General features: G+C 37.9%; 1 protein-coding gene across 5 annotated transcripts in view; it reads right to left on the bottom strand.

Moving 5' to 3' along the window:
* The window catches only part of NRXN1 (neurexin 1), a 1071934-nt gene that overhangs the window by 531792 nt on the left and 520988 nt on the right, over positions 1–19154 (bottom strand). For all 5 annotated transcript variants that reach the window (XM_046659961.1, XM_046659962.1, XM_046659966.1 and 2 more), the window contains 3 exons: positions 12759–12881; positions 3070–3451; positions 1672–1862 (listed from right to left, as the gene is read on the bottom strand). In XM_046659961.1, the coding sequence (XP_046515917.1) occupies positions 1672–1862; positions 3070–3451; positions 12759–12881 (696 nt within the window). The remainder of the gene's footprint in view (positions 1–1671; positions 1863–3069; positions 3452–12758; positions 12882–19154) is intronic.

Below are 19154 nucleotides of genomic sequence, written 5' to 3'. Positions count from 1 at the left end.
ATAAGCAAATATTTACTTCTCAGGAGACAGTGTCCTAACTGTCCAGCGAGATCTAACCCACTGCCTGGCATGGTTCCTCTGTACCCTCAGTGTGCAGGTCTGTGCATGTCACGTACTTCAACCAGCCACGAACTGCTTCTTTTCCAGCCACTGCAGTCTTAGACATAGTGTCCATTGTTTCTGGTGAAGCTTACTTATGCTTACAGAGGTCTCTCCCCACACAAACAGGACACCCTTTTAGCTTTGGTGGCTGGCACAGCCAGCACATCTAACGTCACAATCTCTCCCTTTCTCTTGACAATTGCTACCTGAGTCTGTTGTGCAAAACAGGAGCACCCACAAAATAGAAACAGAAAATGCACTCCATTGACTTCATTCAGAGAGAGGAAAGAGCAAGAGGTTTAGCCTGTTAAATAGCATTTCCTTTGGATTTCATTTCACTCTTTGAGCTAAGCTATTAGATTTGTGTGGGCACAAACAGGATCTCTTTGAAGTTAACAAGAGGCCCACTTTGAAAGAAGGGAGACAGCCATTACCACACATTTTATGTTTTAGACAAATATAATCCTGGGGTTGTAAATACGTTCTGCAATTACAGAAAGCGAAACACTTTTCTTTCTTCTTTCACCCTATTTAGAAAGAACATTTTACTCTAGAAAGAGTTCTGTTGGATTTTCTCTTTTCAGTTTTCTAACTCCCCCATGTATTTACCTTTTGAATCAAAGGGAAAGATCCCATTAATATAAATGAACAGCTCTTGCAAGCAGAAATGAGACCACAGTGACCCCCGCAGGGCCAGGGAAGCCATCAGGACGGCACAGACCCAGCAGTGGAGGGGGCGTGTGTCAGCACTGGGCGTATGTGTCGCTCCACTGGACCAGCTGTTTTATCCCTGGGCAAGTCACTCAAAGTTCAGATTTCCTACATTTATGATAAAATGCTAATAATACGTTGTCCAATGCTTGTTGTAGTGTTAAGTGAGATGGGATATGTGGATATGTTCTTAATGAATCATAAAGGCCCATTCGAATAGAAACTTCTGTTATTTTTTCCTATTACTGACATGTTTTCTAAGCATTTTGTGCTGCTCATCTGAGAAATCAAGTATCAATAAGGAAGGAAAAAGTCTGCTAAGGCTTCCTCAGCAGCTGGTGAAAGAAGCATTCCCACTGGTCTGTGCAGGTGGAGGGGGCGGAATTCGCTGTTGGATGCGTGGGTACAAGCCAGGCTCAGACCCCTGTTGATCAGAGCATCTGTACGTGTCTAGGAAACGTCAGCAAGGAAAGAAAACTGACATCTCTGGAAGAAACTCCTTAGGTATCTGGTTACCTTGACTCCAAATCTGTTGGAAACTGTAGGGACTAAAGAGATTTGCAAAAGCTTACTTTTCTTTATTATATCAAGACTGAGAATACGTTTTTTCCACTCTTTAAATTTTAATCATGCATGCACTCTTAGGTGTTGCATTTTTCGAGCTGCTATTAAAAATATATATGTTTCTGCCACATTAAAGGGGGAACAGAGGCTTGTGTGTTGTATTATTAATTATGGGCTGGAAATGAAATTCTGGTCAGTCTTTGCAGAAGACACACCACCCCCCAAAGCACAGGATTTGCCATGTGAGTGGAGACTGTGGGGTGAGGCCTGCTACTCTGACTCAGAGGCACTTACTCTTGAGGTCCAAGTTCCTGGCTCCCGCGGTGATTTGTGTTGTGATTTTCGTGTCAATCTTCACCGTGTGGAGATTGCTGGTGTCCCTTGATATCATCACGTTGTGCCACTGATTGTCATTGAGAGGTTTATTTGAGCTCCCTTTGATGAGGTTAGCACCATTTCCCAAATCAAACACATAATGTAAGTACCTGGGGAAAAAAGAGAGTGGGAGAGTGCCATCACTGTTTGAATTTTTAGTGGAGTCAAACTAGATATTAGAAATGGAGGTCCCCCCTCGACAGTTCCACACTTGCTAGAAGTCATGAGAGTGAGTTGTACAGAAGCTCGGCTAACGAAAAGATAAGAAACACTACTCTGTTTCAACAAGGAGGATCATTCCTTGTCTTCACTATAGGAAATAGTGCAAATTATTTTTTAAATCATGGTCTACATTCTACTTTATGACTTTGGAAGGTAAATATCTTTCACTACTGGTTCTCGATGTCCAACACCCCCTCCATCCTTTGCCAACCACACTGAACTGGCAGTTCTTCTCAGCTTCTTGCACCTCCCTCCAGCTTAAATGCCTGTTTCTATTAGGGAAACATGGCCTCATCCTTCAAGATGCAGCCCAGGTATCCACTCCCTGCCTCAAATGTTTTTATAATTTCCCTAAAGACTCTGCTGCACCTTTGTACACGATCATCTTAGGAAACTTTTCATAGAGCTTTTCGGCTTTATTTATGTGTTCACTTGCATCCTCTAGAGTTGTGTGTTCACATGCGTGTGTGTGGCTCTGGATTGGTGGAATCTGAGATGTGCATGAGGTGGCAAGAAACATATATTAGTGCCTGGCAATAATCTAGCCCATTGTAAACATGCAACAATACTCACTGAATGTACAAATGAATACCCACATCAATGAAAAGGCATCAGATTTCCATTACAGTTTCAAGGAAATTTCACAAAAATCTTTCTAAATTCTTCAAGGAACTCATATAGAATTAAGCTTGAGCTAAATGGGATTTTGCAGAATTGAAGTAATCTTGTTACTTGAATTAGCTATTTAAATTAGCACAAATTAGCCTACAAATCTGTAGAAATTCTTTCATGTAATTACAGTGTGCATAGTGAGGAAATCCATATTTGAAGTGTAAGATTCATGGAATGCCTAGCATAAATTAGAACTCGATGTTATTTGTACCTCATGTATGGAAATATAGGTATGAAAGACTGTACTGAATCCACATTAATGTGACAAGACACCTAAAAGTGATTTAAATGAATACATTATTTGCACCCCCATGCCCCTGCTCATCAACTTACAAGCCAATACATTCTGTTTAATGTATATTTTTAGAAATTGAGGTCCCTTCTTCCAAAGTTTTGTTTGTCATTGAACTGACATATACTCACCCTTTAACTAATTCAACCACGATAAAGTCATTTCCATCCCCACTGTTATATAGAATTAACCCATCTAGGGATGTTGTCTTGAACTGGAAAAAAAGATGCATAGAAGTGTAGGCTTGCAATGTAGCTAAGGCAACATAGCTCGATTTGGTCTTGAAGGTGACAGGGTCTGCTATGATGTTCCTGAAGCCAAATCTGGCATTGAGCTCACAGTAATCTATGTCGCCATTTTTACACAAGTCAATGTATGCCATTCCGTTAAACGTCAGGCTCTGCAGGTGTCCGATAAAGTTGGAGGGGACAGAAGACAGATACCGTCGTTCTGTGATGATGCCAGTCTCTATGTTATGAAATTCCAGTCTTGTATGATCGCCCGCCATTTGACCTAAAAGAGAAGATAATTTATTATTATTTTCTGTGTATGAAAGGCACTTTCAACATTAGACTTCCATAACAATATCACATTTTAAAATACAAGATTTCAAATACCTCCATGATATTCAGTTACATATGGAACTAACCTTGAACATGGAAGTGACCTTGAAGGGTGAGGCTAGATTACATAATAAAACTTTCTTAGGTTAGGTTTTAATCTCTGTCCAAATTTTAGTCTTAACAAAACTCATCTTCATAAACTAAACTTACAGAATTTGTATAAAGTAGAAGGAATTAGTAAAGGAAAGAAGAGATGAAGAAAGGAATGGAGAAAAAAGGCAAGAGAGAGGGAAGGAGAGAAAGGAAGAAAAGAAGGAAGGAAGGAGAGAAGGAAGGTAGGAGGCAAGGAGGGGGGAAGGGAAAAAGGAATGGAGAGGGATTAGGGTCAACGATTGTCCTAAATCATCCCAGTAGAAAGTGATATATCCCAGTTTCATGGTTAGGTGATTTTTCCTTTTTTTAAATAAAGAATGTTCTTCCAGAAAAAATGTGACAGTATAGTTTCCTATACCTATAGAAATAATGAAGAGCTGTTGACTATTCTTCCAATAATGAACCACGAAAGTATGTTTGAAGTTACATGTGTATTTTTTTACCTTTCCTCTTCTGTGCTGAATAAATGTCCATAGTCTTCCCTGGAACTAGTCTCTCAACCACTTTGGAATTTCTGTTTATCTCCTCTGGACCTATGCCATTTTCCTTGCAATTATATTTTGGATACTTACATTGAGCACAATACACCAACTGAAAGCTTGCCCAATTTTGAGAAAACCAGTAAAATTAATACATATTAACATAAGGTATAATCTTCTTAAACACCCTAGTATGAAACTTAGTTGCAGATTTATTTAGTGATTCACTTTTCAACTCAGTCCCCATGCCTCTCCATTCCACCATATTTCTCTGTCAACTCCATGTGAAGCCAAACTAGTCCCACCGTTACCTCCAGAGTGATAATTGTACCTACCTGCATGGTTGAAGGTAAAATCAATAAAGAAAGTTGTGAATGTGTTTTCTAATGTACAACATAAGTACTCTTATTATTGCTAGTGATTTGCTCTCAGCATCTTGCTCTTGTCTAATTAAATTGTCATTCACTTTCTTCTGAAACTCAAAAAGGTCATTTAAATTGCAATCAAGTTCTTCCAGGTGCTAGCTTCACTACTCAATTTGGCATAATTGGAAAATTTATCAAGCTTACCCTATCCCATCATCCATGATATTAATGAAAATATTAATTAGAGCCAATCCCAGTATCAGCCCCCGAGAAAATGTACAGAACATCCCTTCCAGGTGTAATGAAGATTGAGCACCCACCTATGTGGGCCTCCTTCATCCAGTTTGGCAGATTTCCATTCCTTAGCCAAGACAGTAAAATATTAGATGGCATTTTAAGGAAATGCCTGTAAGTAAATGTAAAAGGCATTCTTTTCTTTGGGCGGGAAAAACTGTCTACATACTTAGTTGACATTGATGCTTACAAACTCACTGGTGTAAAAAACTCTTCCCTGAACTGTACTTAACTCGACTGAATTTCCAAGCCTTTTTACTAGTCCTTGATCCTGGTAACAGCAGTCCTGTTACCTCTAGATGTGTTTTTTTCCTTTTTTTTAAGGCATTGGTTTGTTCTGATCCCCTCTCTGCAAACTTTTTCTTTAAACAAGAAAATACTACTGTAAATAATTGTCTCTCCTCCTCCCTTCTCCCCATTATGCCTCCTGCTTGTCTATCTGATGCAAAAATACTATTAAATCCTTAGCAATTCTGACCTCTTGGATGACATCATTTCTTTCTCCTTTTTCAGTTCTTCCTGTTCAATGATCTCAAAACTACTCTCTGGAGAACTGCCTCTTCGGTAGCAAATAAAATCAGCCTTTAATAATTTTCAAACACAAAGCTTTAGAGTCATCAGTAACATTGAATTGCAAGCTATATAGAATGAAAAATATGAAAGGCTTAAAAATCACTTGGGCTCTTATATCTTCTTGTATTGATTTTCCTATTTTTCACCCTATTAAAATCTGAGTCTCAACTCAGTGAACCCACCCCAATCCCAAAGTTGTCATGTTTCTTCTTAAAAGCTCTATTAATGAACCAATCGATAGTAAAGAAATATCCAGAAACATATTTCTAATACTTCAAATTAAATATTTCCCCAAATTGTCAAGTTCTTGGCAGCTCTGAAATAGGGAAACATTTTGTTTAGCACGACTGAGAAGTTCAGTGATAAAAATAGCAAGTAATGTCTGTTCTCTTTTCTCATAGGAATAGAATATGTATGCAGAGCATAAATAATAAAAAAGTAGTAAAACAGTGTTGGAGCAACCATGGCCCAGTTATAAGAAAAATCGTTATGGCCCATGGTCAAGAGCCTATTCTTTCTTTAATAAGCATATATAAATCGCATTGACAGTAATGGCAGATAGGCTTGCTCTCGGGAGAGAATTAGCACCTTTTAGCCATTACCCACTAACTAAGAAAACATTAATGGCTGCCTTTTAAAAATTCTTTTTTTCCTCAGAGTTTATTCCAATGTTTAATCCTGTCAGTAATGTAGCTGCCCTCTACCATCGCGTACATATATTGACTGAGAAAAAATAAAGGACATTAAAGGAGAAAGATTTTTAAGGCTCCAACCACTTAAAAATGCACTGTCTTTTCCAGAGACTTAGTGGAAAGGAGAATTAGGGATTAGCAAGATGCCTCTGATCAAAATGACTAGGGTATACAAATTGTCTGACAATAATCTCCAATAAGAAACACCACCTGGATGGTGTGTTTGCAAAGAAATTTCAGTATCTAAATCACATCTTTTTACCAAAACAGATAGCAAGATCAGTTCTTTTAGGTTTAGCCTTGCTCTGAGTTGGGTTAAATTTCTGCTGCAGTACAAAATAACCCCCCAGCCTGACAAGGACTTGGTAATTCACGTCAAGTTACTGAGAGTGTGGTATATGTATATGCAGGTGCTGCGTTAGGCAACGAAGAAATGGTGGTGAGAGGCACAGACATGGCTCCTGTTTGCACAAAACTCATGGTCTGTTGGGGGAAGGCAGACAAAGAAGTATGGAAATAATTAAATATGTAATGACAAAACTCACAAAAATGCTATGAATTTGATGACCAGGGTATTGTGTTGGTAAATATGGAATGAGGGCAAGTGCCTGAGTTGATATTTAAGTTAAATTTGAAAGATTAAAAAGAGAAAGCCATGCTAAGAACTGGAGAAGAGGAATGGGGAGGTGGATTCCAGGAAGGAGAGACAGATGAACAAAGGCTCTGGGGAGAGAAAGAACAAGAGAGTGTGACCGGACAGTCACGAGTAAGTGAGATTAGCAACTCACATGAGATGGGGAGGAGAGTCAGGGGTCAGATAGCACAGTGCCTCCAGATATACTAGGAGGTATTAGAGGCTTTTAGGCAGGCATAAGCCAAGAGTCAGTGCATGTGCATGTGCGTGTGCGTGTTTTAACCTCTCTGATGTAGGAATAATAGATTGGAGATGGTTTGAACTAAGGTGGTTATAGCAGAAAGGGAAAAAAATGGACAAAGTGAGATAATTGTACAGATATAATCTGCAGGATTTACTAAGCATGTGCAGAATCACAGAAAGAAGGGAAATAACAATAATGCCCAGCCTCCATGCTTGATTAACTGGATATATGGTGAATACTGTTCCATGAAGGACACGTACACTAATATAAACACACATATAAAACACACAATTCCAGATTTTTTAGACAGACTAAGTGATGAATTGAAACCAAGGACTCCCCACTTTAGGTGCCCCATATATTTTGTGGCATCCTTTCTCATCCGAGTCCTAGGTAATCTCTCCCGTCTTGGGCTTCTCTGCTGGCAACTGCTGTCCTCATCCCCCTGGGTGAGTTGCAGACATTCCCAAGAATGACTGAGTGCGGCCTGTCCCATGTTCAACAGATACTTGCCTTAACAGCATATATGACTGTATCTTAAAGTTGCGGTCAAACGTAGGACTTTGCACGAAGAGTCTCTAGATGTTTCCTTTTTAAAATTTTTCCTGTTCAGTGATTTCTAATCTGCTGTAAAATTTGATTAAAAATCTTTCTTGCTTTCCTGATTCATGGGTGGCTCCAAGTGGCCACTAGAGTGTTTGAAAAGATCCCATCCTAAATTTAGGCCTCGAGGGCAAGTTTCCATTGCTATCTTTGGAAACCTCTTCTAGGCTACATAAACTGAGGCTGACTTTTTATTCTTATGAATTGCTGGCTTTTATGAGATCTTTGACAAAACATAATCCCCCAAATATGAATCACTCTGATGAAAAACTCACCAAGTAAAGGTAAATTACTATGGAAAAAAATTTGTCTTTAGCTCTGAGCAGCAAGATGCTGGGAGCAGAGGGAAGGAAAGAGGTGGGGTGAAGTATGACGGAGAGGATGCACAATTTAGGTGAATCATCAGTGTTTACTCCCATTCATCTTTACACTCTGAGAAACAGCATGTTGGTTTCCACAGCTGAAAAAATTTTCAACTCCTACAAAGCAGAGGGTCGAATCTAATTTCTGCTCCAAGGCCTTGGCAATTTTGAGAAAGAGTAAATGGCAGGCTAATTTGCTGAAATGCTAGTTTACATTTTGCTCTTCTTTAAATTCTAAGAAGCTAGCCAAGTCCCTGGTAGCATTTTGCCTCAAAGCCTTTTTCTTGGCAGAAAGTGGAAGCTGCTGGAAAACAATGTCTTTCCAATCTTTCGTGAAGGCCTGATTTGCAAGGTGTTCCAAGAAGGAAAAAGAAGGGAGCAGAAAGCATTTGAGAGCTGAAAGAGACAACGAAGAGATTACCACCGACTAGGAAAGAGATGGGTATTGGTGGGATTTAGGAGAACTGAGTTCCAGTATCCTGCTCTCTGGTGAGGTTCAGGGATTCAGGGAGAATCAGTGAGGTAAACACAGAGGGACTGGGCCATAGCCCTTAGGCTTCAGGACTCAGCAAAGACTGCTCCATTTAGAACAGAAGCAGTAGAATTCTTGCAATTCAAAGTACAAACTTGGAAAAGCGTCTTTTCAGTGAGAACCACTGCAGAGACAGCCAACAGGGGCTTCTGTAGGGTCGAAGGCGGGGGCAACAACAACTTCGATTAAATGTCCTGTAAGCTCAGAAGAAATCCAGCCTAAAGTCTGATTTAAATTAATATAAAGACAATTAAGAAATGAACCATTTCTTGCATGCCTGAGTTGGTGGACTAAGACCCATATTATAATTTTAATAATATCTGCTGAAAGAAATCTGTTAAACAAATGCCTTAGGATATATTTGTCTTTCAAATTGGGAATTCTAAAAGGGAATTCCTTTTCTTTCAGATCATAAGCCACACCTTACCAACGGCCTGCGAATTCCTAATGAAGTCCTAAGTGCCAGAGTCCCTAACAGCAACCATCCAAGGAGATATGGTAACTTCCCCATGAAGAGACTGTCCATGCCCAGGAGCAGAAGTGTGGAAAGTGATGTTAACTTAGGAATGATCCTCCAACAGAGTCAGTTCCCTGAGTTCTCTGAATCTCATTTGTTCCTACATCAATAAATAAACTACATCCTTGTAAGTGTTGGTTAACGCTGCTTGCTAACTTTATGATTGTTTGTGGTAGATAGATACACGACCATTTAAGTAAACAAAGGAATGGTATACTCACTGGAAGTTGAGGGAGACTATAACTATTCATTTAGAAGTTTGGTAGGAATCTATGCAATTGAAAAGATATATCTTGAATTTTTTTGAAAATTAGATGTCAATTCATTTAGGGAAAATTTATGGAATTTTCCATGTTATACTGATCTTACACTTTATCACTTCTTAATTCTAAATGTGTTGCATTGATTTTGAAAGCATATTAATATTATACATATTCTCACAAGCGTCATTAAACACATAAGAATGGGGAGAAAAAACTAAATTGAAATAAATGGAAGTAATTGTGTTTCAAATGAACCCCATAACTATACTGCAGTGGAAAAAAAAGGAAGGAAGAAAAGCAGGGAGGAAGGGAGGGAGAAAAGGAAGAGAAAGGGAAAGGAAAAGAAAACAAAAGAAAAGAAACAAAGAAGGAAGGGAGAGCTCTTGCTTACAGCACACAAGTGCTAGCTGTAAATGTGGAAGGAGTGCTGGAGCTTGAAAGTAATCATTTTGTAACTATTGTGATAAAGACTGGATCAGGCAAAATTTTGATGAGGGACAGCATATTTTCATGGTTTTAATATGTCTCTCCACAGAAAATTTATTAGTTGCAAGGGAGAAAACACACTATCTATATAGTGGAGAAACTGGACATGTTGACCAAGTGATTGAATTAAATTACCAGTCAAGGACATGGACATCATGTGCCTCCAGATGGGATACTGTGTGAAGGCCACAACATCGACAATGCCATATTTCATTCAAGATTGTAAAATCTGAATTTAATCATGAGCAAACATCTGACAGGCACAAAATGAATGACTTTACATTGATAAAAGGAAGGAGGATTATATATTTTTTAAAATGTCAATGTCACAAGTGATAAAGGAAGTCCTTGTAAATGTTTTACATTAAAGGAGGCTAAAGAAACCTGAAAACTGACTGTGATGCGAGACTGCAGACCGTGCTGGAGGGGAAAATCCTACGAAAGACCACATTGGGTCAACTGACAAAATTGGAATGTGGAGGACAGAACAGAGAAAATATATTGTATCAGTGCAAAATTTACTAAAGTTGGTAACTTTTACTTTGTTTCAAAAGGGGATATCCTTATTTTCAGAAAATACACACTGAAGTATTTAGGGGAAAAGGGCCATTAAGTACGTAACTTATCCTCAACTGCTTAAGAAAATAAATGAGAAAGAGTGAGAAGAGAGTACAAATGTCAAAGCAAATGGGATAAAATGTTCACAAGAGTGAAAGTATGCCGTGTTCTTTGTGCTATTTATATTTTTGAAATTTGAAATTACTTCTAAAAAACATTTTTAAAATTGTGTTGCACCAGTCTTCTGTTTCCATCCCTTCTTCATCCACCACAGTTCAGGGCTTATTACTTTACATCCTGAAGCATCTATCTAGTACACTGCGACAGGATTCATTTTGCTCAAAAAATATTCTTTCAGTTTACTCTCCAGCTTAAATGCAGCAACTTCCAATTGCCTGAAAGTCCATGAAATATGAACTCCTTAGTCCAGAGCATTGACCCCTTGGCCCAAAAAGGTCATTGTAGTAGACATGTCAACCACCATATGGTTGCGTGAAACAAAACAAAACTTCTCCATTCCCCAAACATTAGTGAGTCTAGCCCCATTAGAGCCATTTCTTCCCAGTGTGGAATGCCCTCCCACACACTTTTATTGTCTGCATTATCCTTTCTTTATAGCCTAGTCCAAATATTATCTATCGCTTTAAGCTATCCTTGAAATCAAGGTCCTCAACCTCTCTTCTGAACTCCAAGAATGTGAATTGCTTGCATTAACTGCTTAGGACATCATATACAGCCCTAGTTATCATCTGAGTTTTATATGTGTGTATGTGTTATCCTCATAATATGATGTTATGTCTGGGAACGTGCTTATCATAGAGTCATACACTTATTAGGATATTAGTGAACGTAAAGTAATGGACCATGAGTCAAAAAGCAAACAAATAAACAAACAACAAAAAAACAAACTTAAGTTCTCTTCTCACTTCCGGTAACAATGGCATTTTAAAGAAACATGTCACTTAACCTCTTTGAACCTCAGTTTCATCATTTATAAAATGAGATGTATATGCCTTAGCTACTTCATAGGGCTGTGTGAGATGTGAGATACACTTAGGGACTGAAGAATGTTTTGTTGTGGTTTTCACACGTCCTTATTCCTGGCAGCTATTTTTTGCTAACCTTTTGCACTCAGACCCTGCCTGCTCATTTCTACCTCTTTTGACAAAACCCACATTGTCCAAACAATGGGTGCTAATCTACAAAAACAATTCATTCCTTTTCCAAGAACTGTCCTTGTCCAAAACTAGCTCAACTTCAACTGACACTCCTGCCAAATACCTGCAAAAATTCTCCCCTTTTTCCCTAAGTTCACACAGCTCCTTCAGAGCCTCTCACATTTGGCAATTTTGAATAAAGACTTATGCTCTCTGGTCTGTTCCTCAGAGAACAAAATGATATAACACAGTGGTGGCTTTAAATGCCACTCTATGGACCAGCTGCATGAAAGTCTTCTGGAGAAATTTTAAGGGGAAAAAAAATCCTGTGCTCCTCCTCAGACTTTCTGTGGTGTCAGGCTAGGAATTGGTCCTTTTAAATCTCTTCAGGTGATTCTGAAACAAAGTAAAGTTACAGCCACATGTAGAAAAAAGTTTTGGAAATCCATAAAGGGCTAATGCAATATAAGATAGTAGGAGATCTATGTGTTGGTAGTTTGCTTCATTTGAACCCAGAAATGGTTCTCTCAAAAGTTAAAATCCCATACATGGTATTTCCACATTGATAGAATCGACTGATCTCTTTATGGGAGCCCCCTTGGGACTGAATGTAGAGCAGACACTTCTCCACTGCATAAGGACCATCTTGTGCCTTGTACTAAAACAATTATCACAGAGACATTCTCTAGAAAAGAAAAAGTAGTTAATATTCCAGTGGCTCATATACTTGGAGTTACTTTCAGCAGAGAGAATAAAGGTGCACCATTTCCTTTTTCATTCAGTTTCCCTGTGTCTTGGGGTGGACCTCTGAATGGCTCACCTCAGTTAGGAATCTACAAATCAGGGACTGAATCTGACATCCTTAATGTCAGAGTTTCACCAACTGAGGTAAATAGCCAAAAATGATCTCTTATAGTTTATAATGAAAAAGTGGTTCACTTGACAGAATGCCAGCATATCAATCAATTTACCTAGAAGCTAAAAAGTATAACTTGCTGCTGGTCATCACTCAGATACACAACTGAGAAGAAATTGAACACAAATTGGCATCCAAACAATGTTTATGAGGTCGTAAGATATTTATCAAGCTGCAAAATTCAAATATATTATTACTTATTGAATTATTAAACAGAAAAGAACATGACATAAAAGTCTTGCTCATTTCAGAGAAAAAAACACTTAACATGCTGTGTAATAAATGGAATCATGGCTGGAAAAATTGGGATAAAAAATCAACCATGTATATCGGCTTCAAGTTGTGTACTAGGTTTTCAAAGTCGCCTGAAAGGAATGGGAAAATCTAGAGCTTTAGCAAAGGAAAAGGCGATGAGGACACAGTGTTTACCTGTCATGGCCTGTTGGTCATCCACTGTTAACTTTAAACTTTTTCCTCGACGAACCACACGCACTGTGTGCCATTCGTTATCATTGAGGTTATAGCCGGCAAAAAGGGTCTCGGGACCTTTGCCTGTAGAATATGCCAAACAGTCATTATGGACACTCAGAATCAGTCAAACAAATGAACCTCACAGAGAGTGAGAGAAAGAGACAAAGAAAGGGGGAAGGTGAGAGAGAGGGAGGAGTGAGAAGTGAGGAAGAAATGAGAGCAGAAAGAGAAAGGAGATAGAGAGAAGTGACTGGCTGGATCAATTTTCAAGCCCATTAGAGTCATAGCAAGCAAAGAAAATGACAAGTTAACAGACATTCAGGTGTGACACTTTTAAGAAGAACCTTTAACATTATGCATTGATCTAAGACAAGTAAATGAACCTGTTGTCATAAATAGGCACAGTCAATATAGCTTTGGGAAACCTCCCAAATTTACACACACCTTTTTTTTTCCTAATAAATTCTTTGATTTTTGCAGAAAATCACTTTCTTACTAATGAAGTTGCTAGCAGTCATGCAACCTCTGACCTTGGGGAAAGATCTGACTATAGGTCATTAGCTAACCATTCTCAGTGGGTGACAATTGGCTGATTACACTCTAGCAAGGAGGCTGCTCTGGGTACTATGTTGTCTTATGACTGCTCTTCAGTCTTACATCATGTACCTCTAATGTTCACCCAGTTCTGAAATTTAGGGAAGGAACGTTCTCTCTAAAAACTAAGTCTAATGGAGGCACAGAAAATGAATGTAGGTATAAGTACTGACTCTCAGGAAATGAAGAAAAATGAATTCACAGTCAACAAAGAACTAGGTGTGGTGTGGGGGAAAAAAAAAAGGCAAGATTAAACAGCAGTGGAGGGCAGGGATTCCCAGATAAGGACCAAAATAAAGTTGGCAAGAAGTGTAACTGACTGGAAAAACAAGTGCCAGTGAATCTATGTGAACCTATGCAAAGGGAATTTAAATTGGCTTAGAAGGGAGAGATTATTTTGCAAAGTTGTTTTGTAGAAATTACTGAAATAACGTAGTTACACAAATGTCCCTCCTCCACTTAAAAAAAACAAAACAAGGAAAAATAGCTTTTAAAATAATTGGAAATTTTTTATTAAAAAACTAAGTATTTCTGGCATTACATAATTGAGTTTCATGACTTTCAACTGATTCAGGATCAGGGTTGTGGTCACAATTTCTCCAACCAAATTCTACCAGCAAATGTCTACCAATAAATGTCCAAGGATCATAGGAGGACATATAAAAAGGCAAGGAGAAGGAGAGAGAAAAAATAAACAAAGGAACCAGGTAGGAGAAACCTCAGTAGTCCTTTCAGCAAGGTCGTTGTCTGCTCTCAGTACCACAAGCGATCCACTCAGCCCTCTGATTTCTCTCCTGGGATGTTACCATTGATACAAGTTCTGTCTTCCTTGGGTAGGGTTTTTCTGGGGCTTAAACTGAACCAGTGATATAAGCCAAATTTTGCAGGATGAACTGCTTCATGTCTTTACACAGGACCATCATTAAAATTAGAACTCATCTCCTTTTGTTTCTTTAGAGAAGTTAAATTACACATCCGGATGCATGAATAAAAACTAGTCTAGCTAGAACATTTTTGAGAGATTGATCACTAGACAGCTAGAGGAAGACTGTTAGTTCAGTAACTGCCAAAATGCTTTGAGACCAAATGTTGAAAGCAAGTTCCAGGATCAAAGGACCTCTTTCTAGTTTCAACAGTGAATAAAGAAGTATTTAATAACTCTGCAGAATCTTAGCATCCTACTGGCAGCAAGGGTCATTCTTAGTTTTGATCTTTGAAAAGAGAATATATCATTTTAAATCTATTTTTATAGGCGAGATCTTTTTTCCTTAGAAATGTGTGCTTTTGAAGCAGTTTCATTCCTGTTCTCTTAATTCTAAAAGTGTTTTGTCAAGGAAAAAAAGCATAAGGGTGATATCATCACTATACCCCATTCTGGGCTTGATCTTGCAGTAAAGTCATGATGCTTAATCTATGAAACAACTATTTCCATAACAACAGACACAGAATCCAATTAAAAATAACCCCTTTGGTTCATAAAAATCTCTGTGGGACAATTTCAAGCTCCTTTCCTGAATTATTAAAAATGCAAAGAGACTGATTTTGAGAGACAAGGTTTTTAAAAATACACTTAATATTCTCAGTTCAAAACAATGTTATCTATGCAACATGAAGTGTAATGGAGAGTGCACTGGATAGGGAGTTAAGAATCCTGGTTAGTAGTCCTTGATTTACTACTAAAAAAGAAACGGGACTGGTAAATATTGTTTATGTATCAGGTACTTTATTAACTTGTTTCATCTTCCCATTGTTACCATTTTGCAGATGTGGAACTGAAAGCCTAGAAAACTAAACCTACTTGGCCCAAGGTCACACAGCTGAAATGTGATAGAAAAGTGTTCCACTATAGGTCTGACCTATTCAAAGCATGCATACTTTCTCCTGCATTATCCTGCCTCCCAACTATGTGACCTTTGGTTGGCAACTTAACTACTCAGTTTCCTCACATTTAAAGGAAAAGGGTGGAAAAGTTGCTCTTTGTCATGACTTCCAGCTTGCTCTCCAGAAAGATCACAATGTTAGGAACTCTAAAACATCCTCTGCATAAGTCATGGTGGAGGGAAATCTAAATACATTGTATTGAAATGGCTGGTACTAAAGGCACGACATAGAAGAAGGGCCAACAATTTGGGACTGTATCCACCAATAATCAGCAATTTGCTAAAATACTAAGCTTCTGGTGGTCTCAACACACCCACTTACAAAGTGAGGAGATGGTCTACAATGGCTCTACAGTGCCTTTGAGATCTCACATTCTCACAAACATGTAAAACACGGAATTGGTAAAGAAAGATGGCTTAACTGTTGAAATTTTCAATTTGAGAGTCATTTGTCCTCTTGTCAGTATTTTAATGGCAAAATTATACTCATTCAAACCATTAATGATCTGAATTCCTTTTTTGAGAATTATTTTCCTTTGGGGATATCAAAACATGTCTCATTGGTAGTAACATCTTTCTCTCAGCATTAATGTGTTACTGTCTGAATGATCATATACTGAAGCCCTAACCCGTAAGGTGATGGTATTAGGAGATGGGACCTTAGGGAGACAACTAGGTTTAGAGGAGATCACAAAAGTAGAGCCCTCATGATGAGACTAGTACTCTCATAAGAAGAGGAAGAGACATCAGAGCTCTTTCTCTTCATCAAATGAGGACACAGAAAGAAGGTGGCCATCTGCAAGCCAGGAAGAGAGCCCTCACCAAGAAGAAAACTAGCCAGCCCCCTGATCTTGGCCTTCTCAGTCTCCAGAAGTGAGAAATAAATGTCTGTTGTTTAAGCCACCCACTGTATGGTATTTTGTTATAGCAGTTCAAGTAGACTAAGACAGCAAGAAATATTTTAAAGATTTTAAAGGAAGTCCATAGCACTAATTCTATTTTAAAGACAATCATTCCTTATGTTTTGGAGGGGGTGATGACTTATGTGTAATTTTACACTTGATTCTTACTGTAACCTATTATTTAAGCCATGGAGATGTTATTTGCTTCATTTTTTACTTAAGAAGGCAGATTTAGAAAGGTTGAGTATATTATTATAAGTCTCAGACACAGTAAGGAGTGGAATTAAGGCTGAGATCTTGAGATCTTCCATGTCCATTCCAGTGTCCTCTCCACAATCCCCAAAATGATCTGCAGGTAGTAAAATAGAGGTACAATGTGGCTGAATGACTGCAACTCCCATTTAACCAGACTGGATCAAAATTCAGCTCTACAGGCTAATGCTATTTTAAAGAACTTTAGAACTAGAAGGGGCATGAAAGGTATAGAAGTTCACTGAACCATCTGCAAACAAAAACCTGAGGTCAAAAGTGATTTGATGATGTTCCCATGGTCACAACTAATAGTCCAGGTCTCCAGGTTGTCAGTCTAGTGAACTTTCTTTAAATTATTCTGTCCGTGATTTTATGCTGAACTAGAGTGCACTTCTTGAAGAATACCGAGATCTGAGTCTATGATTTGGTTCATGACTGCTACTTGTTTTGCATCAAAGATTAAAGCCAAGCAAGAATAAATAATAATAAATTAGTAAAAGTATGAGATCTTTTCAACAGAGTTTAAGCTATGCTATAAACGTTCTCTAGGTGGTGATATTCACTGGATTTTCTGGTGACTCTGTAGCTAAAATTTATTAATAACAGATAGAAGTAGACATAATAAGCATTTCAGTCTTCCTCAATCTAATTCAAGTTGATTACCCTTTCATATCTACCCAAGTATGAAGTCCAGGTGTCTCTAAGAGCCTACCCCTAAGAAGGGCTGGAGAAGTCCCCGAGGGACAGGGCATAGGACAGAGAGGAAGTGGCGTATGTGCGTGAGGGGGCAGGAGATTAGCAGTTAGTCAAACAAATCCTTCTTTGAAATCTACTACTTTTACAGAGCCTTGATTTAACCACTAAGAGATACACTTAACAAAAGATGATAGCTGTTTTTGGCCAGATTAGTAACCACATTTGCTAATTACTTTTTGCCTCCATTTTTACTATGGGAGTGGATGGTGGAGAAAATTGAATTTTATTCCTAGATCTGTCATCAACTAATTACGTCACCTTAAGTAAGTCATTTATCTTCCCTGTTCCTCATATTTTTATCTGTAAAATGAGGATGCTTGATAAAAGTACATCAAAAACACTCTCCCTACAGCCAACTTTAAAATTCTGTCATTCTTGGAAGGAACAGAACTGTCCTGAACTATTTTCCAACCTTGTGGCTACATGAAAGAGTGCAATATTATAGTGAGGTTCCCTAAATTTATGAGATTTTCATTGCATCATAGTTAGTTTCATCATTTTTATTTTGACATGGATAGGCAGAGGCAGAGGGAACTTCAAAGAGAGTTATTCCAGAACTAGAATTACTAAACTCAAATCAAACTAGTAGGATAATATTGATATATGCTAGAAAATGTGTTAATTTGCGTAGTCAAATTTTAAGGGAGAGAACTGTGTTTTTGTCCTCTTGGCATTTCTCACAGACTATAGCACCAAATAATCAATAACTGATCAGGCATGATCACTGATTACAAACACCCCATTGTATGTACCAGGATATGCCCAGGCCCTATGGATAAATTCACCTAGGAAACTAAATCACCCATCAGAAGGTTAGGTGGCGAAATAATTAAGTAACCTTTAAGAAACTTTTTCTTTTAGCTATAGTAAATTATTGTCTCTCCTATTCAAAGAATCAGGTCAGGGCTGGGCAGTTTTGGGGACTCTGACCCAGTATCCCTCTGAGCTTGCCTGACTCAGAACAAATATAGATGTGCAATGCGAAAATCCCGGGGTTAAACTGGGGCAGTGGTTTTATTATTATTTTGAAATCAGTGGAATTAATCTTTTCTACCTATAATCTTGCATAAAGAATATAAAAAACAGATAATGGTGCATTTGCCCTGCTGTTAAAGAAGCAGGCTAACGTGGACCCCAGGCATCACTCAGTTGTGGACTCCACTCTCGAGGAGGCTCATTTCTTTGCTTAGAAAAAGGATGTGTTTCTTTATCAGAAAATTCCAGCAAAGGCTTTAAAAAATTATTTGTAAGTAACCCTTTGCTTTTAAAATTAGATTTGATTTACATAAAAAGATTTTGTCACTTATGAATTTAAAAAAACTATTTTTCCAGAATCTCATTTATTATGCATATCAAGGTTGAGAGATATTCAAAGCTACCATTTTCAGTCTATGTGCGTTATCAGCCCTCCAGCATGCGCTTAATTACACACCCTTAATTACCAAGTCCAAATTCACAGACTCTCTCCTGAAGATTTTGTAGGCCATTTTCACTTATGTCATGTGAGTTATGGAACAGATTGTCTTTCCTTATTTCTATCTGTCAGGAAACCAAGATTGAGGATTTATGTTTAATTTCAGCTACTTGATTCTTTTCTTTCCTTTATTATTTTGAATTGAATATTGGTTTTCTCTCCAATTATTTTAAATTATTTTTGTTAATAACTTTAAATTCTGTTTGAAAGTATTGGGGCATAAATCAACAAGTGAATTTATTTAATGAAGAAAAGAATATCTTCCAAGGATATACAGGTAATTAATCTCCCTCATTTCACAGATAGCTCTTTGGTAGGTTAGTAGATATAGATATACAAGATATACAAGATATGATATATTAACAGCAAGATTAAACAAACCTTTATTGATCAATTTCAGGTTTGTTTGCAAGTGCATTTTAAACTTATTTTCATACTTGTGGTGAATATCTTTGGAACCAATTACATATATATATAACAACATGCACACAATACT

This window comes from Equus quagga, chromosome 5 (genome assembly GCF_021613505.1).
Source record: "Equus quagga isolate Etosha38 chromosome 5, UCLA_HA_Equagga_1.0, whole genome shotgun sequence".
NCBI lineage: Eukaryota > Metazoa > Chordata > Mammalia > Perissodactyla > Equidae > Equus > Equus quagga.
Note: the sequence above shows the minus strand (reverse complement) of the source record. Positions and strands in the feature narration are given on the sequence as shown.